The sequence below is a fragment of the Anolis sagrei genome, chromosome 11 (assembly GCF_037176765.1).
Source record: "Anolis sagrei isolate rAnoSag1 chromosome 11, rAnoSag1.mat, whole genome shotgun sequence".
NCBI lineage: Eukaryota > Metazoa > Chordata > Lepidosauria > Squamata > Dactyloidae > Anolis > Anolis sagrei.
This window is the reverse complement of record NC_090031.1, coordinates 27978295-28004982: the sequence shown is the minus strand read 5'-3', so window position 1 is coordinate 28004982 and position 26688 is coordinate 27978295. Positions and strand designations below refer to the sequence as shown.

Here is a 26688-nt window from a genome sequence, read left to right as displayed (position 1 = left end):
AACACTTTAACCCCCCCCCTCAATTATCAATATTATATGTATTTATATTATATTATATTATATTATATTATATTATATTATATTATATTATATTATATTATAAGCACAGTGCAAGAGACAAGATGGAACTGCCTTCCTGGCCCCTCTCTTCACTCTGATCTCAGTTTAGACTATTATTTATTTCTTTATTTATTCTGAACACTTTTACCCCACCCTTCTCAATTATTAATATTATATGTATATACAATATATTATATTATATTATATTAAGCACAGTGCAGGAGACAAGATGGAATTGCCTTCCTGGCCCGTCTCTTCACTCTGATCTCAGTTTAGACTATTATTTACTTATTTATTTATTTATTTCGAGCACTTTTACCCTGCCCTTCTCAACCCCCTGGGGGGGGGGGGAGGACTCAGGGCGGCTTCCAATTGGCAACAATTCAATGCTGCATAATGAAATCCAAAACAGCAGTAATTATAACAGTTAAAAGCTTAAACATTGAGACATAAACATTAAAGGAGTATACTTACTAGTCATGTGCAATCCATGCTTCTAAATAGTTCTAAAGAACTTAAAAAACTAAAATTCTGGTGGTGAACACTAGAGGGCGCTGGTGCTTTGCTTCTACAGTGTTGCTAAAGTTCTGGTGGTGAAAATTTCAGAACTCTAAGAAAACTTTCAAAATTTCATTATTATTTAATTATTGATGGTTTTTATGAGAGAACCTATTTGTAACTGCCATTTATAATGAAATTTTGAAAATTTTGTTAGCGTTCTGAAATGTCAACCACCAGAACCTTAGCAACACTGTAGAAGCAAAGCACCAGTGCCTCCTACTTTTCACCACCAGAACTTTATTTTTAAGTACTTTAGAACCAATTGCACATACCTAATACTTACAGTCCACTGAGCTATTACCAGTGGTAGCTATTTATCTAACCGTGTACTATGATTGAGTACTCTGTTTAACTTATCCATAATCCAATTCCAAGCCATAGTCATCATTATCAATTGTCCTTTCAGACTAATTGCCCGAAGGCCTGGTCCCACATCTATGTTTTTAACTTCTTTCTAAAGGCGAGGAGGGATTATGATGACCTAATTTCCCCAGCAAGTGAATTCCACAGGTGGGGAGCCACCACCGAGAAGGCCCTGTCCTTTGTCCCCGCCAAACGAGTTTGAGACAGAGGCGGGGCCGAGAGCAGGGCTTCCCCAGAGGATCTTAAACTCTGAAGTGGGACGTAGAAGGAGATACATTCGGACAGGTATGCTGGACCAGAGCCTAAACAACGTAGAGGGGGTGTCAACCCTATGACCCTCCCAATGAGATCCTAAGACTCATCAATAGTATTGTGCCTATTGATGTCTCCTTCTATGCAGATTTTGAAGCAGAGGCTGAATGGCCCTCTAGTGGGAGGGCTTGGATAGTGTCTTCCTACATAGTAGAATGGGGTTGGAATGGATGGCCCTCTAGTGGGAGTGCTTGGATGGTGCCTTCCTACATAGCAGGTTGCGGTTGGAGAGGATGACCCTCTGGTGAGAGGGCTTGGATAGTACCATCCTACATAGAAGATTAAGGTTGGAGTGGATGGCTCTCTAGTGGGAGGGCTTGGATGGTGCCTTCCTACATAGCAGAATGGGGTTGGAGTGGATGGCCCTCTATTGGGGAAGCTTGGATGGTGCCTTCCTACATAACAGAATGGGGTTGGAGTGGATGGCCCTCTATTGGGAAGGCTTGGATGGTGCCTTCCTACATAGCAGATTGGGGTTGGAGTGGATGGCCCTCTGGTAAGAGGGCTCGGATGGTGCCTTCCTACATAGTAGATTGTGGTTGGAGATGGCGGCTCTCTGGTGAAAGGGCTTGGATGGTGCCTTCCTACATAGCAGATTGTGGTTGGAGAGGATGGCCCTTTGTTGGGAGGGCTTGGATGGTGTCTTTCCACATAGCAGAATGGGGTTGGAATGGATGGCCCTCTAGTGGGAAGACTTGGATGGTGCCTTCCTACATAGCAGATTGGGGTTGGAGTGGATGGCCCTCTGGTGGGAGGACTTGGATGGTGCCTTCCTACATAGCAGATTAAGGTTGGAGTGGACGGCCCTCTGGTGAAAGGGCTTGGATGGTGCCTTCCTACATAGAAGATTAAGGTTGGAGTGGATGGCCCTCTACTGGGAGGGCTTGGATGGTGCCTTCCTACATAGCAGAATGGGGTTGGAATGGATGGTCCTCAGTTGGGTGTCTTGGCTAGCTCCCTTCCTCCCCATTGAGTCCCCCCATCCGGTACCTTTGGGGAGCTCCCCTCCTTTCTTGCCCAGGGGGCTGGTCCTCTTCTTCTCCGGTCCAGAGGGCCTGCGGAGAGCTTCGGGGCTTTTCTTCGCCAGGGCCGCTTTAGGGAAAGAAAACGCCGTTGGATTCAGAAACAGGCTTCATTGGGATCGCTCCCCCCAAATAAATACCTACAATGCAGGACAACCTGCACGTCAATGTGAAAGGAGAGAAGGGGAAGAGAAATGATTTTGTTGTGATTTCAGCGTTTGCAAGAACCGCAGGTTCGGCGGCCCGGCGTGCCTCATTTCCCAAAAGGCCAAACAAGAGACAGACGAGCAGAGGTTTATTTCTCAATGGCTGGAGAGGATGTCAGTGGAGAAGAGCCCTCCAAAACACTGACATGCTGCAATAGTGAATCCAGAGCATATTGATTACATACTAGCCGTTCTCTGCCACATGTTGCTGAGGCCCAATTTGTATATATGAGTTTTGTGTGTGTATATATATCCATATATGTATGTGTATATATTATTTAGGCGATCCCTCGTAACCCGAGGATGATGGTCCTCCAAGGTCGCTCCTCAAACACTCTCTGCTTCATTCGGAAAAACGCTGCACTCGCAGAGCTCAGGTGGTGTTGTATTTTAGTGTTAATGTTGACTTTGGTGAAGGTGGCTGCCAAGGGAGCGGAAATGGTCAACATTTCCTAATGTTACACCATTAAGCTGTATCTCTGGCATTGGAAAGGGGTTGGCTGGTGACTGCTGGAACAGCACTTTGGTTTTCTCGATGTTCAGTGACAGGCCGAGCTTCATGTATGCTTCTGCAAAGGAGTTTAGAGTGGCTTGTAGGTCTTCTTCTGAGCGTGCACAGACAACGTTGTCATCAGCATACTGAAGTTCTATAACAGATGTTGTTGTCCGACATGATTTCCACTCCGGTGGGAAGCTTCCCATCAACAAGGTGAAGTATCATAGTGATGAAGATGAAGAATAAAGTTGGGGCAATAACACATCCCTGTTTGACACCTGATTCCACCTGAAATGGGTCACTTTGGGAGCCACTGCTGTCCAAGACTGTTGCCATCGTGTCATCACAGAGGAGCCACAGGATATTCACAAATTATTGGTGGCCCAATAATTTGTACTGTATATGTGTTTTATGCTTTTAACTGAATATTGTTTTTTAAATGTTGTAAACCGCAATGAGTCGCCGATTTAGGCTGAGATATTAGCGGTATACAAGTGCATTAATAAATAAATAAATTTGTTAGGGCACCCAATTATTTGGAGGATGGTCCAGAGAGCGCTGCGATTCACTGTGTCGAATGCCTTTGCAAGGTCGATGAATGCCATGTACAGAGGTTGGTTTTGTTCCCTGCGTTTTTCTTGGAGCTGTCGTGCAGTGAAGATCATGTCCATGGTTCCTCTGGAGGGGCGGAAGCCGTTCTGGGATTCTGGGAGGGTGTCTTCTGAGAGGGGCAGAAGACGGTTTGCAAGGATTCTTGCGAGGATTTTCCCAGTGGAGGTTAGAAGGGAGATACCTCGATAGTTTCCACAGTCTGTTCTTTCCCCTTTTTTGAAGAGGATGATGATGGTGGCATCCTTGAAATCTGCCTTGATTTTCTCGGTCACCCACACTTTTTCTATGAGCTGGTGGAGTTGTTGTGTCAGCTCAGGTTCTCCCTCTTTAAAGATTTCAGCAGGGATCCCATCAGGTCCACTGGCTTTGTTATTTTTTTGTTGCTGACTTCTTCCAAACTAGGCAGTGCTGCAAGCTCATCCCTGGTTTGTTGTTGTGGGATTTGTGAGAGAACCTCTTCGGCCACATTGGAGCTGCGGTTCAGGAGGCTTTGCTAGTGTTCTTTCCAACGTAGTGCAATTGATTTTTGGTCCTTCAGCAGTTTGGTTCCATCTGATGAGCGTAGAGGCTGTATGCCATGGTTTCTTGGTCCATAGATGACCTTTGTGGCTTTGAAAAATCCCTGAGCATCATGGGTATCTGCCAGGTGTTGGATTTCTTCAGCCTTTTTTGTCCACCAGTTGTTCTTGAGTTCTCTTATCCTTCTTTGGACCTCAGCTTTTGCACTGGTGTAGATCTTTTTCTTAGCAGCACAGTTGATGTCTCTCTGCCATGTTTGGAAGGCTTTCCTTTTCTGGACCAAGTCTGGTCCAGATCCATCATTGTTTGAGTCCACAGTGCTCTCTGGATGTAGGTGAACTACAACTCCCAAACTCCAGGTCAATGTCCGCTAAACCCTTCTAGTGTTTCTGTTGGTCATGGGAGTCCTGTGTGCCACGTTGGGTTCAATTCCATCATTGGTGGAGTTCAGAATGCTCTTGGATTGTAGGTGAACTATAAATCCCAGCAACTACAACGTCTTGGATTCTGTACTCATTCTGGAGAGCTGTGGACACTGCAGTTAGGAAACGTTTCATAAGTTGTAAGTTTGGGGATTGGATTTAATCAGAGGTGTTCAATCAGAATCGCTGAGAGAATGGCCAGGAGTAGGGATCAACCATGAGAGAAGCATTTAAAGCTTTGCAGTGTGATGTTTTGTTGCTGGTGGCAAAGTCTTGGATTCTGTGCTCATTCTTGAGAACTGTGGACACTGTTTAGAGTTTGGGATCATTTTATCGGTTGCAAATTTGGTGACTAGATTAAATCAGGACTGGCTACTCTTCTGCTCGTTCCTGGAAAGTCTGTTGTTATTGAGAATGGACTGGTTGACCTCAGACTGTATGACTGCCCAGTTGGAGACTCCAGAACGAAGTGTTTGATGGGTGGGGACAGTGCTAAACAATGGGCGCTTCAGGGCAACAGCTATTCCAGTGGGTGCCGCAAGGGAGGGGACGTTGAAGAGGAATCGTTCCCACCCGATCAAAGCCTTATGGTTCATACGGGGGATTGTTCCTTGGAGTCCAAGGTGGGACAAAACAACATGCGAAAGGAATTCAATTCCAAAGCAAAATGGCAAAGCAGGCATGCCGTATGTCCCCATGGAGCTGTGTCTCATCATTTCAGGTTGTCCTGATTTTTTGATAACAAGCTGGACTTGGCCCTTACCAAGCTTCTTAGCCGGTGGACCGTGGTCCTCTTCTCCCTTGACCGGCAGCATCCGCCCCGGAGGCAAGAAGCCCTCCTTCTGGAATTTCTCCTGCAGCTTCTTCAGGTGGTAAGCCATCTTCTTCTCCAACAAGGCTTGTTTCTGCAACGGGAGGGCCAAAGGACCCAATGGTCAACGCCAGACACACAAGGTGGGTGGGGACCTGAGTCTCCTTCAGCCAGCCGGACCCTTTCCTCACCCGCTTTAGCTTCTCCTCTTTGCTTTTCCGCTTCTGCTCCTCAATCCGTGCCTCTCGCTTTACGTCATCTCCGATTTTCATGAGGAGGAGCATCTCCTTCCTCTTCCATTCCTGCAGAGAGAGCATTGGGGGTCAGGCAAGGCCCAGGAGTGCATGCAAAGGGGTGGCAAAGCACATTAATTCTACAGTGTAGATGTGCCTCATTGTGCTGCAATAAATCCTAGAGTTGGAAGGGACCCCAAGGGTCATCCAGACCAATACTCTGTATATATGTGTGTATATATAGATCTATCTATCTATCATAGTGGTTCTCAACGTGTGGGTCCCAAGGTGATTTGGCCTACAACTCCCAAAAATCCCAGCCAGTTTACCAGCTGTTGAAGGCCAAAACATCTGGGAACCACCAGTTGAGAACCATGGATCTATCATATCTTTGAGCTGGAAGATTATCTCTCTCTCTCTCTCTCTCTCTCTCTCTCTCTCTCTCTCTATCATCTATCTATCATACCCTAGAGCTGGAAAAGACTCTGATCTATCTATCTATCTATCTATCTATCTATCTATCTATCCATCCATCCATCCATCCATCCATCCATCCATCCATCATATCTCCTAGAGTTGGAAGGGATCCCAATGACCATCTAGAATCTAGATGAAACCTCTGTAAGTATGTATGTATATATATCATATTCTAGAGTTAGAAGGGATCTCAATGACTATCTATCCTTCCTTCCTTCCATCCATCCATCCATCCATCCCTCCATCCATCATATCCTAGAGTTGGAAGGGATCCCAATGACCATCTAGACGAAACCTCTGTAAGTATGTATGTATATAGATCTATCTATGTATGTATCTATCATATCCTAGAGTTGGAAGGGATCTCAATGACTATCTATCCTTCCTTCCTTCCTTCCATCCATCCATCCATCCATCATATCCTAGAGTTGGAAGGGATCTTAATGACTATCTATCCTTCCTTCCTTCCTTCCATCCATCCATCCATCCATCCCTCCATCCATCATATCCTAGAGTTGGAAGGGATCCCAATGACCATCTAGACGAAACCTCTGTAAGTATGTATGTATATAGATCTATCTATGTATGTATCTATCATATCATAGAGTTGGAAGGGATCTCAATGACTTTCTATCCATCCTTTCTTCCTTCCTTCCTTCCTTCCATCCATCCCTCCATCCATCATATCCTAGAGTTGGAAGGGATCTCAATTAGCTAGATGAACCTTATATATGTATGTGTGTGTATATATAGATCTATCTATCTATCTATCTATCTATCTATCTATCTATCTATGTTACCTATCAATCATAAGCTATAGTTGGAAGGGACCCCAAAGGCCATGCAGTCCAATCCTCTGTATGTATGTGTGTGTATAGTATTATCTATCTATCTATCTATCTATCTATCTATCTATCTATCTATCTATCTATGTTACCTATCAATCATAAGCTATAGTTGGAAGGGACCCCAAAGGCCATGCAGTCCAATCCTCTGTATGTATGTGTGTGTATAGTATTATCTATCTATCTATCTATCTATCTATCTATCTATCTATCTATGTTACCTATCAATCATAAGCTATAGTTGGAAGGGACCCCAAAGGCCATACAGTCCAATCCTCTGTATGTATGTGTGTGTATAGTATGTGTGTGTATAGTATTATCTAGATGGGCCAGAATTCAGATGTCTATCTGTGGGGAGGACTTCCTCTCTGACAGAAGGGGGCTGGACTGGGTGGTCTTTGGGGGTCCCTTCCAACTCTATCATGAGGCTCAATGGGGGTGGGCATTTGTCATCACCTCTTCCATCTTCTTCCTCAATAGGAGCTGCTTCCGCTTTTCCAGCCCTATCTTCTTCTTGTCGTCCTGAGCCAAAGCAAGGCGCCGGTTCTCCTCCGCCAGCTGCTCCAGCTTCTCCAGCTCCTGGTTAATCATCTCCAGATACCTATAGAAGGGGGAAAGGGACAGGTCAGCTGCTTTGACCAAGGGTCAAGAATGGCAGTACTCTAGCTCTCATCGTCCCCATTTATTGTCTCACTTGTTGCGCATGACAGTCTCCTGCTCCTGGATGGTGGGCCGCTCCTCCTTCAGGAGCCAGTCCCGGTATTTGGAGGTATCTAACCCTTCGGGAAGTTCTTGGGGGTCCTGCAGCTTAGTCACCTGCTTCTCCAGCATTTTCTGCCAGGAAGAAAAAAAAAAGGTGAGGGGGAGATCTTTCCAGCCCCATTCATTTTCCCCATGCAAATTGCTCTCTGCTGCCACTCTGTGGCTGGGGTGGACATTGCAGCCTGAAGCCAACTTCCCTGCCTTGCATTGATATACACCCATTGCCCTCTGCTGCCACTTTGTGGCTGGATTGGATATTGCAGCCTGAAGCCAACTTCCCTGTCTTGCATTGATATACACTCATTGCTCTCTGCTGCCACTCTGTGGCCGGGATGGATATTGCAGCCTGAATCCAACATTCCTGCCTTGAATGAATACATCAATTGTACACAATCCAGTCTGGCTAATAAAAGAGAGAGAGAGAGCATCCTAGAGTTGAAAGAGACCCTAAAGACCATCTAGTTTGACTCATAAGAGATAGATAGCTCTTTCTATTTCTTATGGATCGATGGCCTTTGGGGTCTCTTCCAACCCTAGGATTCAATCAATCAATCATCTATCTATCTGTCTATTTAACAGATAGATAGATGATTGATTGATTGATTGATTGAATCAACCTATTTGACAGATAGATGATTGATTGATTTAATCATTCTCTTTGACCGTTAGATAGATGATTGATTGATTGACTGACTGATTGATTGATTGATTGAATCAATCTATTTGACAGATAGATGATTGATTGATTTAATCATTCTGTCTATTTGACAGATAGATAGATGATTGATTGATTGAAACAATCTGTCTATTTGACAGATAGATGATTGATTGAATCAATCTGTCTATTCGACAAATAGATGATTGATTGAATTAATTAATCCAACTGTCTATTTGACAATTAGATAGATGACTGATTGATTGATTGAATTAATCTGCCTATTTGACAAATAGATAGGTGATTGATGGATTGAATCAATCTGTCTATTTGACAAATAGATAGTGATTGATTGATTGAATGAATCTGTCTATTTGAAAAATAGATATATGACTGATTGGTTGGTTGGTTGGTTGATTGAATCAATCAATCTGTCTGTTTGACAGATAGATGATTGATTGATTCTTAGGGTTGGAAGAGACCCCATTGACCCATAAGAGGTAGCTAGCTAGCCAGCTAGATAGCTAGATAGATAGAAAAATAGATAGAAAAAATAGATAGGTGATTGATTGATTGATAGAATCCTAGGGTTGGAAAAGACTCCAAAGGCCATCTAGTCTGACCTGAAAGAGATAGATAGATAAAATTAATTGATTCATCATTAGCTGCTTAGAGTTGAGAGAGACCTCAAAGGCTATCTAGTCTGACCCAAAAGAGATAGATACATAGATAGATAACTGATTGATCAGTAGACACCCAGAGTTGGAAGAGACCCTAAAGACCATCAGGTCCAACCCATAAGAAAGAGAGATAGACTGAGAGATAGATAGGATCCTAGAGATACATACAAATTCAGCTTAAGAACAAACCCACAGAGCCTCTCTTGTTTGTAACTTGGGGACAGCCTGCATTGCAAACCCTATACCATTGGGGAGGGGTTTACCTGCTCCCGGAGGTAGTGCTTCTCAAACTCCAGCTTCAGGGAGGTCAAGTATTGTCTGTATTCGTTGAATTCCTTCAAGGAGCAGACCACCTGCGCGGAGGGAAGGAAAACCCATGGGCCCCCGTATTAAAACCGCAATCATTTCAATCAGTGCATTAGAATCCATAGAATGAAAAGAGAGAAGACCCCAACATGAAACTTTCACTATCCTGTCCTAAGGAAGGGCCCCCCAAAGAGACATCTAGACCAACCCTTCAGGGATCTTCCCAGCGCCTGACCTTGTTCTTGTCAGTGATGTACCCGGCCTTCTTGAGCCTCCGCAGGTTGTCCTTCCGCTTGTAGAAGGCCTTCAGGTGCGGGTCATGGAGGCTCTTATACGTGGGGGGCATCATCTTGCAGTAAGGGTCGGTGAGGTCAAAGGTGGCTGACGGCTGGTACAGCTGGACAGAAGGACATCGGTCAGCCAGGAATCCCAGAGAAAGAGCAGGCAGGTAGGCAGATGGATGGATGGATAGATCAATAAATCTATCCATTCATTCATCTATCTATCTACCCACCCACCCACCCACCCACCCACGCATCCACCCACCCACCCATCCATCCATTTATCTAGCCATTCATATCTCTATCTATCTATCTATCTATCTATCTATTCATCTACTTATCCGTCCATCCATCCATTTATCTAGCCATTCGTCTATCTATCTATCTATCTATCTATCTATCTATCTATCTATCTATCCACCTATTCGTCCATCTACTATCTATCTATCTATCTATCTATCTATTTATCTATCCACCTATCCATCAATTCATCTGTCTGTCTGTCTAGCTGTCTATATATCCATCCATCTATCCATCTGTTTTTCTATCCACCTATCCACTCGCCTATCCATCCGTCTATCCATCTGTCTATCTGTCTGTCTATCTATCTATCTACCTATCTATATGTCCTCTCTATCCATCCATCCATATCCATCCACTGATCCATCCATCAGTCTGTCTATCTAGCCATCCATCCATCCATCCATCTATCCATCTATCTGTCTGTCAGTCCGTCCATCCATCCATCCATCTGTTTTCTATCCACCTATCCACCCACCTATCAATCTGTCTGTCTGTCTATCTACCTACCTATGTGTCATCTCTATCCATCCATATCCAGCCACTCACCCATCCATCCACCTATCCATCCATCCATCCATCAATTCTATTGTTATTTATTTATTTAAAACATTTATATTCCGCCCTTTTCACTCCAAAGGGGACTCAGGGCAGAGCACAACATACATACGGCAAACATTCAATGCCGGGCCATCCATTCATCTATCCATCCACCTATCTATCTATCTATTCCTCCATCCATCTATCCACAAAAAGTTTTGAAGGCAGATGTCTGTCTGTCTGTCCTCTCTCTCTATCCATCTGTCTGTCCATCCAGGGCTGCTGCATGGCTTTGCTTGTGACACACAGCCCAAATTTTGTTGTATTTATATTTTCCTCCCTTCGGCAGATCCTCTTTTTCCCAAATCCACTCCAGGTTTTTGCTCGGACCCTCAAGGAACTCTCTGAGGTGCTGGCTTTGGCTCCCATCGAAGCCATTTCCAAAGCCAGACAAAACCCGGAACGGATTCCCTGGCACAGATTCAGATTTGGGTTTCATTCCTCACCTTTTCACCAAGGTTTGTGGTGTAAAACATGGTGTTCGAGCCCGGGAGGAAGGGGATTTTGGTGAAGAGCGGCATGTCCAGAATCTGGTTGGGCCCCACCACCGGCATCTGCTTCCCGGGGCCCAGCTGAGGATCCAGAAGAGAAAGGGGTCAATGGCTAAACCTATCGTTTATTGTCTTATTGGTCATGTTTGCACCTACCTTGGAGACCCCAGACCCTTTTTATTGAACCTGGAGCCTCTTTAACCCCGCTGGCTCAAGTCTATGGAATCCTGGGATTTGTAGTTGGGCAGAGAAGGTTCAAGAAAGGGACTTCTCAATGGTGGCTCCATCTCAATGTTGATACTTTGGGTTGACTAAGGGTCCTCTAAGATCCAAGGTTGAGTTGGGACCACCTTGGAGGCCTCCTTTCACGATCCTTCCAAACTCAAGTGTTCAAGGGGGTCATCTCAATGGTGGCTCCATCTCAATATTGATACTTTGGGTTGACTAAGGAAGTCCTCCAAGATCTAAGATTGAGTTGGGACCACCTTGGAGGCCTCCTTTCAAGACCCTTCCGAACTCAGGTGTTCAAGGGGGTCTTCTCAATGGTGGCTCCATCTCAACGTTGATACTTTGGGTTGACTAAGGAATTCCTCTAAAGTCCAAGTTTGAGTTGGGACCACCTTGGAGGCCTCCTTTCAAGACCCTTCCAAACTCAAGTGTTCAAAGGGGTCTTCTCAATGGTGGCTCCATCTCAATGTTGATACTGTGGGTTGACTAAGGAAGTTCTCCAAGATCCGAGTTTGAGTTGGGACCACCTTAGAGGCCTCCTTTCAAGACCCTTCCAAACTCAAGTGTTCAAGGGGGTCTTCTCAGTGGTGGCCTCCATCTCAATGTTGATACTTTGGGTTGACTAAGGAAGTTCTCCAAGATCCAAGTTTGAATTGGGACCACCTTGGAGGCCTCCTTTCAAGACCCTTCCAAACTCAAGTGTTCAAGGAGGGTCTTCTCAATGGTGGCTCCATCTCAATATTGATACTTTGGGTTGACCAAGGAAGTACTCCAAGATCTGAGATTGAGTTGGGACCACCTTAGAGGCCTCCTTTCAAGACCCTTCCAAACTCAAGTGTTCAAGGTTGTCTTCTCAATGGTGGCTCCATTTCAATGTTGATACTGTGGGTTGACTAAGGAAGTCCTCCAAGATCCGAGGATGAGTTGGAACCACCTTGGAGGCCTCCTTTCAAGACACTTCCAAACTCAAGTCTTATCAATGGTGGTCCCATCTCAATGTTGATACTTTGGGTTGACTAAGGAAGCCCTCCAAGATCTAAGATTCAGTTGGGACCACCTTGGAAGCCTCCTTTCAAGACCCTTCCAAACTCAAGTGTTCAAGGGGGTCTTCTCAATGGTAGCCTCCATCTCAACATTGATACTTTGGGTTGACTAAGAAAGTCCTCCAAGATCCGAGGTTGAGTTGGGACCACCTTAGAGAGACCTCTTTCGAAGACCCTTCCCAGCAATCTCTTCCATGCTAGAGAAGACCCCTCCCTCCCTACTTGGCCAACCTCAGTTCTCCCCTCGGACACTCACCACAACAGGCTCCCCTTCGGGCTCCAGGGCCTCTAGCGCAGTGCGGGCGCTCTCTGTCAAGTAGTGGCCCATGGCCGCTTTCAGGATCCCTGGGTTGGGGTACGCCATGGCCAGGGTCCTCTGCTCTCAGATACATGGATACACAGAGAGAACTTGACCAGCAACTGCCAGCCCCAGCGCGTTCTAGAACCTTCTGACACATTGTGAGCTTTCATCAGAGGAGACGTATCATCCTGAGGGGAGAAGGTTGGCAGAGGGATGGTTCTGTGCAGGCGTCATACTTTTGGACCCAGAAGGCCCCCAAACAACATGGGCTGGATGACACCATGTGTAACAATACTTGGAAAATAATCCAGGTTCCTGGTTTGAAAGTGTTATTCTTGTTTCATGGTGCAATGCTTACTTCGAAAGAAGTGCTTCTGCTCCAGAAACTTTGTTGTGAGATTGCAAAACTAAAGCCAGATGTGCTCGAGCATAATGTCCCCTCGAAACAAAATATAATAAACTTTTCCCCATGTTTCTGTGACAGAATCCATTCAGAAATGGCATTTATAACCCAGGAAAAAACAATGTGTTCCAGAGTGTAATATATATTTTTTATTATTATTATTATTATTATTATTATTATTATTATTTATTATATAATGTTATCCTTGCCCCCAAGGAGAAGGAGAAAGAGAAGACGAGAAGGAGACGAAAGGGGTGAAGGAGATGAAGTGTTTGACTCTGAGAAGAAGGAGAAAAAGAAGGAAAGGAAAGAGAAGGAGAAGAAATGTTTGACCCAAAGGAAAAGGAGAAGAAGGTGAAGAAGGAGAAAGAGAGGAAGAGAAGGAGACAAAGTGTTTGACCCTGAGAAGGAGGAAAGGAAGGAGAAGTGTTTGACCCCAAGAGGAAGGAGAAGAAAGAGGAAAGGAAGGAGAAGAAGAAGAAGAAGGGTTTGACCTCAAGAAGAAGGAGAAAAGGAAGAAGGAGAAGAAGTGTTTGACCCCGAGAAGAAGGAGAAAAAAGGAAAGAGAAGGAGAAGAAATGCTTGACCCAAAGGAAAAGGAGAAGAAGGTGAAAAAGGAGAAACAGAGGAAGAGAAGGAGAAAAAGTGTTTGACCCTGAGAAGGAGGAAAGGAAGGAGAAGTGTTTGACCCCAAGAGGAAGGAAAAGAAGGAAGAAAGGATGGAGAAGGAGAAGAAGTGTTTGACCCCAAGAAGAAGGAGAAGAAGGAGGAAAGGAAGGAGAGGGAGAAGAAGTGTTTGACCCCAAGAAGAAGGAGAAGGAGGAAAGGGAGGAGAAGGAGAAGAAGTGTTTGACTCCGAGAAGAAGGAGAAAAAAAGGAAAGGAAAGAGAAGGTGATGTTTGACCCAAAGAAAATGGAGAAGAAGGTGAAGAAGGAGAAAGGAAGGAAGAGAAGGAGAAGAAGTCTTTGACCAAGAGCAGAAAAGGAAGGAGAAGAAGCGTTCGACCCCAAGAAGAAGGAGATGAAGGAAGAAAGGAAGGAGAAGGAGAAGTGTTTGACCACAAGAGGAAGGAGAAGAAAGAGGAAGAGAAAAAGGAGAGAAGAAGTGGGAGAAGGAGAATTTGACCTCAAGAAGAAGGAGAAGAAGTGTTTGACCCCAAGAAGGAGAAGGAGGGAGAGGAGAAGGAGAAGAAGTGCTTGACCTTGAAGGGAATGCTTGACCACTAAGGAGGAGAAGGAGCGCTTATAACAAAGGAGGAGAGGAAGTGCTTGACTGCCAAGAGGAACTCCTTGACCGCCAAGGAGGAGGTTTGTCCCCATCCTCCTCCTCCTCATTTTCAGAGGGCCCTCTGGCTGTGTGGCCAGTCTCCCTGGATGCCCATTGTGACCATTGTGTGCCAATGTATAAGTGAGGGGTGGGTGTCCCTGTGGGGCCCTTGTGGGGGGCTATGGCTGAGAGATGGAGCCTGGGGGCCCTCCTCCTCCTCCTCCTCCGCCGGGGGTCTCGGCGGTGGTGCACCGCACGCAGGTGCTGCTCCTCTCGGGGGAGCCGGGGGCCCTGCAGAGCGGGCAGACCGTACTGGGGTCTTTTGCCCACCGCGTCCTGACCCCTGAATCCTCTGGCCCTCCATGCCCCCCGGTACCATTGTCTTCCCCTTCGGCCCAGTTGGTCTTCTTCGTGGTGCGCTGGGGGTCCCTCCAGGAGCGGCCGGGCCCCGTGAAGGAGGCCTTGCGGGGCCTCCAAGCCCAGGTGGGGGGCTCTCCAGCCACCGCCTTAGTAGGGGTGGTGGTCCAACCGCCCCCAGCCCGCGAGGAGGAGGCCCTGCAGCTCCTGGAAGGGGCCCTCGAGGAGGTCTTCTTCCGGGGGGATGGAGGGGCCCCCGAGGTCCATGCCGCCCTCTTTGCTCCCGGGAGGCCCCAAGGTGCCCTTCGCCTCCGCAGGTTGGTCCCACACCGAGGGGCCTCCTCCACCGTAGCCAGGACTCGTGAGTACATGCCAATTGATCCTTATGATTGAGTGATCATTCATTCATTCATTCCATTATAATAGGATTCTTCATATCCCGCCGTCCCTCGAAAGGTCACTTCCCTTCCATCATCATCATCATCATTAGAATTATTAATATCCTGCTGTCTGTCCAGGGATCACTTCCCTTCCATCATCCTCATTATTATTACTATTATTATTACTACTATTTATTAAGATTATTGCTATCCCACTGTCCATCCAGGGATCACTTCCCTTCCATCATCATCATCATCATCACTATTATTATTACTATTTATTAGGATTATTAATATCCCACTGTCCGACCAGGGATCACTTCCCTTCCATCATCATCATCATCATCATCATCATCATCATCATCACCACTATTACTATTTATTAGGATTATTAATATCCCGCTGTTCGTCCAGGGATTGCTTCCCTTCCATCATCATCGTCGTCATCATCACCACTATTACTATTTATTAGGATTATTAATATCCCGCTGTCCGTCCAGGGATCCCTTCCATCATCATCATCATCATCATCATCATCATCATCATCATCACTATTACTATTTATTAGGATTATTAATATCCCGCTGTCCGTCCAGAGTTCGCTTCTCTTCCATCATCATCATTATTACTATTATTATCACTATTTATTAGGATTATTAATATCCCACTGTCCGTCCAGGGATCACTTCCCTTCCATCACCATCATCATCATCACCACCACCACTATTACTATTACAATTTATTAGGATTATTAATATCCTACTGTCTATCCAGGGATCACTTACTTTCCATCATCATCAACAACATCATCATAATCATCACCACTATTACTATTACTATTTATTAGGATTATTAATATCCCGCTGTCCGTCCAGGGATTGCTTGCCTTCCATCATCATCATCAACATCATCATCATCACCACCACCACCACCACCATTACTATTTATTAGGATTATTAATATCCCACTGTCCGTCCAGGGATCACTTACTTTCCATCATCATCAACAACATCATCATAATCATCACCACTATTACTATTACTATTTATTAGGATTCTTTATATCCCACCATCCCTCCAAAGGTCACTTCCCCTCCAACATCATCATCATAATTATTACTATTATTATTACTATGAGGGTTGAATAAAAAGTAATGTCTCCACCTTCGTAACTCCTCAACAGATGGCAGTACTGGTATGTGGCAGGTACTGGCTTGTTCAGAAGGCTCTCCTCTACAGTTCCATTTTGGCAGGAAGCCTTAGCATTGAACGGTTGTGTTGTTAAAGTGAAAAGAAATGCCTCCACCTTTGAAACTCCTCAACAGATGGCGTTACTGGTATGTGGCAGGTACTGGCTTGTTCAGTAGACTCTCCTCTACAGTTCCATTTGGGCGGGAAGCCTCAGCATTGAACAGTTGCGTTGTTAAAGTGCAAAGTATGGAACCCCGCACAGATGGTCGGTCAATGTGACTTAAGCAACGTGCAGTCATTCGATTCTTGACAGCAGAAGGTGTCACCTCAACATCTTTAAACTTACCCAATGACGCACAGTACTCACATCAACACAATGACCATAAACAGCTTGCTTTCTCTGATGAATCTCCTTTGGGGTGACACCTTCTGCTGTCAAGAATTCAATGACTGCACGTTGCTTAAGTTGCACTGACTGACCGTCTGCGCAGGGTTTCATACTTGGCACTTTGACAGCACAACTGTTCAATGCTAAGGCTTCCCACCAAAATGGAACTGTAGAGGAGAGTCTACTGAACAAGCCAGTCAATTCGTCCAGTGATTTTTGAGTTATGTTAATCCCACAAATGAACATTACATTTTTATTTATATAGATGGATTATTATCATTAGCAGTATATTAATAACAATAATAATGATTTTGTCCTATCCTCCCCTCCCTTTCAGCAAAGGCATTCTGGAAGGACAAGACCGTAATGATGCAGATTTTGGGGGCAGCGGTCTCTTTGGGGACGATGGCCTACAGCAGCTACTACTTTTACAACAACCCCCCTTTGTGAAATGGGACGCCGTTCTCACCTGGCCGCAGGTAAGCACTTGATTACATTATTATTATTATTATTAGAAACACAACAAGATGAGTCCACAGCAAACAAGATCACTCTTGTTATTATTATTGTAATATTATTATTATTTAATATTTTATTATTATATATTTATTATTATCATCATTATCCTATTTCAGGGTCCTCTTCCTCATACCGTTTCCATTTCTCTTCCAGCTCTTGACTTCATCTGGATTTTGAGCCGCTGACGGAAATAAAACAATTTTAAAAAGTGACTTCGTTGCGTCTCTATTTATTTTGAATGTTCATATATTGCCTTTTGGCTCAACAATTCCTCCAAGGTTTTAGAAAAATACCCCAGAGGCCATCTAGTCCATGAAGGAAGGCACCAACAAAGCCCTCCCGACAGATGGCCATTCATCCTCTGCTTAGAAACCTCCAGAGAAGAAAGAACCTTGATTACAGGCAGACTATATTCTACTCGAATATAGTGATATATGATTACAGGCAGACTATATTCTACTCGACTCCCAGGCAGACTATATTCTACTCGAGTTGGGAGAGGAACCCAAAGGTCATCCAGTCCAAACCCCTGTATCTATGTGTGCATATCTGTGTGTGTATGTATGTAGGTATGTATCTGTCTATTTGTCTATCCATCCATCCATCCATCCATCCATCCATCCATCCATCCATCCATCTATCTATCTATCTATCTATCTATCTATTCAGCTATCTATCGATCAATCGATTGATCCAATCCATCCATTCAGCTATCTATCCATCAATCTATCCGTCCATCCGTCCATCCATCCATCCATTCAGATATCTATCAATCCGTCTACCTACCTATCTACCCACCTATTATTCTTTCTATCTACCTAGCCATCTATCTATCCAACCATCCATCCACCATAGAACCATAGGGATCCCAAATGCCTGCCTGCCTGCCTGCTTATCTATCTATCTATCTATCTATCTATCTATCTATCTATCTATATCTATAGCTATCTCTTTATCTCCATCCATTCATTTGTCTATCAGTCTATCTATCTATCCATCCATCCATCCAAGACCCATAAGGACCCCAAGGGCCATCCGGATATATCCATCCATCCATCCGTCCATCTGTCGCTCTATCTATCTATCTATCTATCTATCTATCTATCTATCTATCTATCCATCCATTCATTCAGGACCCATAAGGACTTCAAGGGCCATGCAGACCAACCTTGTTTGCATGTTTGTATCTGTATCTGTTTGTCTTGTCTATCTATCTATCTATCTATCTATCTATCTATCTATCTATCTATCTATCTAGTTATCTAGCTATCTATTCAGCTATCTCTATCTCTTTATGTTATCTCTGTCCATCCATCCATTGACTCATTTGTTTGTCTATCTTAATCTAAATCCATCTATCTATTTAGCTACGAGTATCTATCTATCTATCCATCTATCCATTCATCAATCCCTCTCTGATTCGGCTACCTCTCTATCCATCTATCTTGCCATCTATGTGTGCATATCTTTCTTCGTATCTATCCGGGGTCTCTCTCTCTCTCTCTCTCTCTCTCTCTCTCTCTCTGTCTATCTATCTATCTATCTATCTATCTATCTATCCACCTATCATTCTATCCATCCATCCAGCTTTTTTTCTTTCTATCCATCCATCTATATCTATGTGTCTACTCGGCTATCTCTCTCTCTATCCATCTCTATCTATCATTGAACCCTAGAATTGGAAAGGACCCTAAAGGCCACCCAGACCAAACGGTATCTACATCTGTATGTATGGATCTCTCCCTCCGCTTCAGCACATTCCGCCTGTGTCACAGTGACTCTCCCCCGCAGTCTCCATGGGTGCCGGTGGGCTGAGAGTGTGTGGCAGTGGCATTGTGACATCAAAAACGGGGAGGGAGGAGGGAAGCCGGAGGGTCATCCCTGGAGGCCGGAGGGGCCGGAAGGGCAGGATATGACCGGCAAGGGGGGGCCGGCCTCAGAGGGGGAGGCCCCAGGGGGGGCAGGCCCCGCTCTCTGCATCCCAGGCCCCGGGGAGAAGGTGGCCCATGATTTCCAGATCCTGGTGCAGAAGGTGCGGAGGCTTCAGGGGACTTCTTTCATCATCCTTCATTCTCTATCTATTTCTTTCATTATTCTTCATTATCTATTTCTACCTTTGGATGCACCTTCCAACTCCATGATTCTGTGGTACTATGATCCTATCTGTCTATCTGTCTGTCTGTCTGTCTATACCCTAGAGTTGGAAGGAACCCCAAGGGCTCCAGACCAACCTTGTTTCTGTCTGTCTGTCTGTCTATCTATTCAGCTATCTACCTATCTATTCATCTATCTATTCATCTATCTATCTATCTACCTACCTACCTACCTACCTACCTACTCATCCATCCATCCATCCATCCATCCATCCATCCATCCATCCATCCATCCATCTATCTATCTATCTATCTATCTATCTATCTATCTATCTATCCAACTATCTAGCCTTCTGTCTGTCTGTCTATTTATCTATCTATCTGTCTATCTATCTACCTATCTATCTATTCAGCTATCTGCCTATATATCTATCTGTTCAGCTATCTATCTATCGATCGATCGATCTATCTATCCATCCATCCATCCATCCATCCATCTATCCAACTATCTAGTCGTCTGTCTGTTTATCTATCTTTCTGTCTATCTACCTATCTATCTATTCAGCTATCTATCTGCCTATATATCTACCTATTCAGCTATCTATCTATCTATCTATCTATCTATCTATCTATCTATTCAGCTATCTACCTATCTATCTATTCAGCTATCTATCTATTCAGTTATCTATCTATCTATCTATCTATCTATCTATCTGTCCAACTATCTATCCAGCTAGCTAGCTGTCTGTCTGTCTGTCTGTCTGTCTGTCTGTCTGTCTATCTATCTATCTATCTATCTATCTATCTCTATTTCTATATCTATAGCTATCTCTTTATCTCCATCCATCCATTTGTCTATCAGTCTATCTATCCATCCATCCATCCAAGACCCATAAGGACCCCAAGGGCCATCCAGATATCTCCATCCGTCCGTCTACCGATCTATGTATCTATCTATGTATCTGTCTATGTATCTATCTATGTATCTATCTATGTATCTATCTATGTATCTATGTATGTATGTATGTATCTATCTATCTATCTATCTATCTATCTATCTATCTATCTATCTATCTATCTATCCAGCTATTCAGCTATCTATCTATCTATCCATTCAACTATCTGTCTATCAACCTGTCTATCTGCCTGCCTGCCTACCTACCTACCTACCTATCTATCACAGGAAGTTGGACTAGATGGTCTTTGGGGTTCCTTCATGATCCTATGGTACTCTGATCCTATCTATCTACTTACCTTTGTATCTACCAGCCTACCTATCTATCTGTCTATCCATCCTCCCATCTCTTCTCTCTCTGTGTGTTGGGGATGAAGGGAATAGCCTCGGGGAGCCCTTCTATGCCATTGTTTCTAGATCCCATCATCCCTCTGTGTGTGTTGGGCAGTGGGCTGGATGGCCTCTGGGGATCCCTTCCATTCCATGAACCCATCATCCCCCCCATCTCTTTCCGCAGGTGGGGGGCCGCCCGGAGGTGCTGCTGATCGGGGAGGCACTGGGGGGCCAGGACATCCACGCCATGATGTCATCCTTCGTGGAGGACCTCTTTGCGGCCCAGTGCCAGCCAGTCCCGCCGGGGGATGCCCTCCTGGAGGCAGCCAGTGCCCCCTGCTCCATCGCCGGCAAGCGCTGCCAGCTCATCTTCTTCCTTTGCCGGGCCGAATGCTTGAAGCGGAAGCAGGCTGAGCTGCGGAAGGTCCTCCAACAGGTACGGATGCAGCTATCGATTAGGGCCACGGTTAAAGAGGATCCGTGCCTGGTAGGGCTGTGCAGAATTATCGTTAGTTGTCATATCAAATTCGTTAAGTTCGTACTTACAATGCGATATCCGACATGTGCCAAAAACTTAAGAATCGAAACTCACCCAATACTTTTTTGTTTGCATTTTGCAATTTCTTGGAAGCCTCCCAAAGTCAGTTTCAATTTCAGCGCAAAAAAGCAAAGCCAAGCCAAAAAGGCTGCCTTTCCTCTTTAAATGAATGGCTTCTCGCCATGTGGAGAAAGAAGCAGCAGGGAGAAAGCAGAGTTTGCTGGGAAAGATACAGAAGTTATATTGAAAATAATTAAGAATAGATACCATCTATTAAAGGTTCGATGTGATGGAGTGTCTAGGCTTGGGAAATGGCCAGAGGGAAATCTCTCAGCAGGGAAGTGCATGCTATTTAAAGGGTTAAATGGGTTCATAGCTCCTACTGGTTCGGCCTTTGATCTTCTCAAGCTTTGGACTTACACAAGTCTGGAGGGTTCAGATGGTGGCTACCCTATTGTGTCCTTCTCTCTTTCCCAGGTGAAGCAGTTTGTCCGGCGGTCTCCTTGCGCCCTGGTGGGGGTCATCATGGAACCCACCAAAGGGGAGGCTCTCACTGCCCGGGCCCAGCTCCTCCAGCTCCTCCGGGGGGTCTTCCCCAAGGCCCCCAAAGGCCAAGGCAAGGGCCAGGGCCAGGCCACGGGCCCTACCGACGCCATGGAGCTGGAAGACATTGAGGTGGAGGCGGAGGTCTACATCCCCGGGCAGCCCAGGGGCAAACTGGCCATCATGAAGGCTGCCTGCCGGGCCTCCGAGGCCCTGGACCAAGGTAAGTGGAGTTTGACCGGATGGTCTTTGGGGGTCCGTTTTTAAATCCCCAGCCTTCTATGACGCTGTAAGCAGAGTCTGCATAGCCACCTGTCAGGAAGAATTTAATGGGGTCTTTAATTAATAATAAATAAATAATTTATTATTATTATTATTATTATTATTATTATTATTATTGATAATATAATAGTAATGCCATCTTCATGCTTAGTAGAAAAGGGTTGGACTGAATGGCCTTTGGGAGTCCTTTTTTAAATCCCCAGCCTTCTATGATTCTGTAAGCATGTTTGTATCTGTATCTGTTTGTCTTGTCTGTCTATATATCTATCTCTATATCTATAGTTATCTCTTTATCTCCATCCATTTGTCTATCAGTCTATCTATCCATCTATCCATCCATCCAAGACCCATAAGGACCCCAAGGGCCATCCAGATATCTCCATCCATCCGTCTGTCTGTCGATCCATCCATCCATCCATCATCATAGACCCATAAGGACCTCAAGGGCCATGCAGACCAACCTTGTTTGCATGTTTGTATCTGTTTGTCTTGTCTATCTATCTATCTATCTATCTATCTATCTATCTCTATATCTCTATATCTATAGTTATCTCTTTATCTCCATCCATTTGTCTATCAGTCTATCTATCCATCGATCCATCCATCCAAGACCCATAAGGACTCCAAGGGTCCTTATGGATTGGTCACCTGCCAGGAAGGATTTAAGAGGGTCTTCATTATTATTATTAATAATAACACCAACAAAATAAATAAATTATATTAATATTAAATAATACATAAGTATAGTAATTGATAATGTAATAGTAATGCCATCTTCATGCTTGGCAAAAAAGGCTTGGGCTTTTATAAACTCCCAGCATTCAATGATTCTGTAAGCAGAGTGTGGATTGGTCACCTGCCAGGAAAGATTTAATGGGGTCTTCATGCCTGGCAGATGGGGATTGGACTGGATGCCATTTGGGGTCCCTTCCAACTGTATAAGAATAAAAAATATAATAATAATAATAATAATAATAATAATAATAATAATGTGAGAGGAAATATGTGAGAGGAAGCCACAGGGAGGAGGGAGCAAGCTTGTTTTCTGCTTCCTTGGAGACTAGGACGCGGAACAATGGCTTCAAACTACAAGAGAGGAGATTCCATCTGAACATGAGGAATAACTTCCTGACTCTGAGAGCCGTTCAGCAGTGGAACTCTCTGCCCCGGAGTGTGGTGGAGGCTCCTTCTTTGGAAGCTTTTAAACAGAAGCTGGATGGCCATCTGTCAGGGGTGCTTTGAATGCAATATTCCTGCTTCTTGGCAGGGGGTTGGACTGGATGGCCCATGAGGTCTCTTCCAACTCTTTGATTCTATGATTCTATAATAATAATAATAATTATTATTATTATTATAGAATGATGATGATGATGATGATGGTGATGGTGGTGGATAGGAATTCCATCTTCTCTGCCTGGCAAAAGCGGGTTGGACCGGATGGCCCTTGGGGCCCCTCCCAAATGTATGAGTCTAATAATAATAATAGCTAATAATAGCTAATAATAGATAGTAATTCTGTATTCCTGTTTCACAGAAGAGGGTGAGACTGCATGGCCCTTGAGGTCCCTTCCAACTCTGTGTCTAATGGTAATAATAATAATAATAATAATAATTCTGTCTTACTTTATGGCAGAAGGGGGTTGGACTGGATGGCCTTTGGGATCCCTACCAACTCTATGAGTCTGATAATAATAATAATAATAATAATTATTATTATTATTATTGTTATTATTTTGTCTTCCTTTATAGCAGAATGAGGTTGGACTGGATGGCCTTTGTGGTCCTTACCAACTTTATGAGTCTGATAATAATAATAATAATAATAATAATAATAATAATAATAATAATTGTCTTTATAGCAGAAGGGGGTTGGACTGGGTGACCCTTGGGGTCCCTTGCAACTCTAGCATTGTATGGACTGGCTGGGAGCCCAACAGAGAGACTTTGTGTGGAGGACCTAAATCATGGGCTGAATGGCCATCTGTCGGGAGGGCTTTGATGGGTCCGCTATCAGTGGCCCAATGGGGCTGGACTGGGTGGCTTCTGGGATCCCTTCCAAGTTGGACATCCCACCAACCCGATCGTCCCACGCAGGTCTGCTGGAGGCGGTGGCGGCGAAGGAGGCGGGGGTCTCCTCTAAGAACCCGCTGCTCCCCCTTGCAGGTTCCCCGTGGGCCCGGAGGGTCTTCAAGGGGCTGCTAGGTCTGATAATCTTGGTGGGCCTCTCCTCCGCGGCCTGGTGGCACCTCTGTGACAGCGGATGCAGCCCGTTCGACAAGATACCCTCCTTCATGGAGGCCTTCCATCATTAAGGCAGGTAGGTAGGTGTCCTCTCACCTTTCCAGTTAGGGACGGAAGGCCATCTGTTGGGAGGGATCAGGTGGTGCCTCCCTTTATAGGTTTGGACTTGCATGACCTTTCCAACATCAATAGCAGTAGTAATAATAATACATGATAATAATATAATAGTAATTACATCTTCCTCCTTGGCAGAATAGGGTTGGACTGGATGGCCCTTGGGGTCCCTTCCAATGGTAAAATAATAATAATAATAATAATAATAATAATAATATAGGAATTTATTTTCATGCTTGGCAGAAGGGGTGGGACTGGATGGCCTTTGGACTGAGTGACCCTTGGGGTCATCCATCCCTTCCAACTGTATAATATAATAATTGTAATAATAGTAATAATAATAATAATAATAATAATAATAATAATAATAATATAGAATAACAATATATATTATAGTAATAATACATGATAATAAAGGATACTAATATAATAGTAATTCCATCTCCCTCCTTGGAAGAATAGGATTAGACCGGATGGCCTTTGGGGGTCTCTTCCAGCTACTATATGTCTAATAATAATAAAATACAATAATACTACTAAGAATGATAATAAATGATATTGGATAATATAATAGTAATGATAGACAACAATAATAATAATATAGTAGTTCCAGCTTGGCAGAAAAGGGTGGGACTAGATGGCTTTTGGGGGTCCCTTCTGACTGAATAATAATAATAATAATATAATTGTAATGATAATAATATAATAGTAAATCCAGCTTCCTGCTTGGCAGAATGGGGTGAGACTGGATGGCCTTTGGGGGTCCCTTCCAACTGTATGAATCTATTATAATAAAACAGTATAACAATAATAAATGATAATAATGGGTAGTAATATAATAATATAACATAATAGCAATTAATAGATAATAATATAATATTCTATCTCCCTGCCTGGCAGAATGCGAAGGGATTGGATGCATAATGCATAATAAATAATAACATAATAGTAGAGGCAGTGGGCGGGGCCATGCAAATTCCACACCAATGGAGAGAGTCAGAAACACTGGGATGCCTGTGGTGGAGGAAACACATAAAATTTTCATGCTTTATTTTAATACATCATTTCTGGTTTTTTTCCAGATGGTGTTTCCTCGGTCCTGCCTAATAATAAAAAGCCCACTTGTGTGCCGCATTGTGCTTGGAAGTCTATTTTATTATGCTTTTTAAAAATATGTATTTATATATTTATAGTAATTATAATATTACACTAATTTAAGCTATTCGACCAGAAATGAAAAGAATAGCACAGAATTATATATTTTGACAAATGGTAGATTTGCATGAATAATATTACTAATATTGTAATATAATACCATATATAGTAATACAATACAAACAAATATTGTAATATAATATTGTATTATATAATATATATTTTATATTCATATATTAATATTGTGATGTAATTCAATATACTACTAATATAATAATGTATAAAATAATACTGTAATATGATATTATATAATATATATCTTATATACATATATTAATATTGTGATATAATTCAATATACTAATAATACTAATGTAATAATATATGAAAGAATATTGTAATATAATATTGCATTATATATTATATATACATATATTAATATTGTGATCTAATTCAATATACTAATAATACTATTGATATATTAGATATAATATTACTAATGTTGTTGTTCATTCGTTCAGTCGTTTCCGACTCTTCATGACCTCATGGACCAGCCTACGCCAGAGCTCCCTGTCGGCCGTCACCACCCCCAGCTCCTTCAAGGTCAATCCAGTCACTTCAAGGATCCCATCCATCCATCTTGCCCTTGGTCGGCCCCTCTTCCTTTTTCCTTCCTTTTGCCCAAGCATCATTATCTTCTCTAAGCTTTTCTTTCTTCTCATGATGAAATCATGGAGGAATTTAAAAGGGTCTGGCCCTGAAGGAGAGACCTGATGACCCACCAAAGAGGGCTCGCTACAATGGTGAGCAAAGAGAAGCCCAATTTAAAAGGTTTTTCCTAAATTCCCAAAAGAAATCTCACCAAAGTTGAAGGAAGCGCCACCGAGATGATTTTATTGCGATTCAGCTGAAAAAGATGCAAAGCAGCAATATTTCGCCAAGCTGAGCATAACATGTGTACAAATAAAAGCCTTTTTTATACAGAAACAGAGTTGCCAGGTTTGAATCTCCCATTCCCCGCGCCTCTGCCGGCTCGACGATGATTGGCTGGCGCTCTACAGCTGGGAGGAGGCTTGGCCGCCTCCTGAGCACCTGGGCCAATCGCTGGGCTTCTGCTGCCACGTTGTCCTATGAATCAGGAGAGAGGGAGGCGGGACAAGAGGGAAACAATGGATTCTTAAGAGGATTATGGAGGTAGAAAATGTCCATGCAGCCAGCGAGTCCTGCGAGCCAACCATTCCTATTGTCGTTGAGTGGCTGCAATAAGCATTGATGTTTGGCGATCCTGCCAAGATCCGGATTTTTCCAGTGCGGAGATATGGGAACAATGGGGAACCTCGTCCTA

At 43.9% G+C, this 26688-nt stretch overlaps 2 protein-coding genes across 2 annotated transcripts in view; one reads left to right on the top strand and one right to left on the bottom strand.

The window, feature by feature from the left end:
- The window catches only part of FSIP2 (fibrous sheath interacting protein 2), a 48246-nt gene extending 35597 nt beyond the window's left edge, over window positions 1–12649 (bottom strand). The window contains 9 exon segments of the mRNA XM_067472078.1: window positions 2287–2388; window positions 5337–5478; window positions 5576–5686; window positions 7396–7540; window positions 7634–7773; window positions 9300–9389; window positions 9578–9739; window positions 10970–11095; window positions 12542–12649. Coding sequence (XP_067328179.1) covers window positions 2287–2388; window positions 5337–5478; window positions 5576–5686; window positions 7396–7540; window positions 7634–7773; window positions 9300–9389; window positions 9578–9739; window positions 10970–11095; window positions 12542–12649 — 1126 coding nt within the window.
- A 6353-nt stretch (window positions 12650–19002) lies between these two features.
- On the top strand, window positions 19003–22452 carry LOC132763826 (uncharacterized protein C2orf72 homolog). The gene is made up of 4 exons (XM_067472242.1): window positions 19003–19122; window positions 20656–20907; window positions 21487–21775; window positions 22415–22452. Exons 1-4 carry the CDS (start codon window positions 19003–19005, stop codon window positions 22450–22452), a joined length of 699 nt encoding a protein of 232 aa, XP_067328343.1.
- Window positions 22453–26688: the final 4236 nt, after the last annotated feature.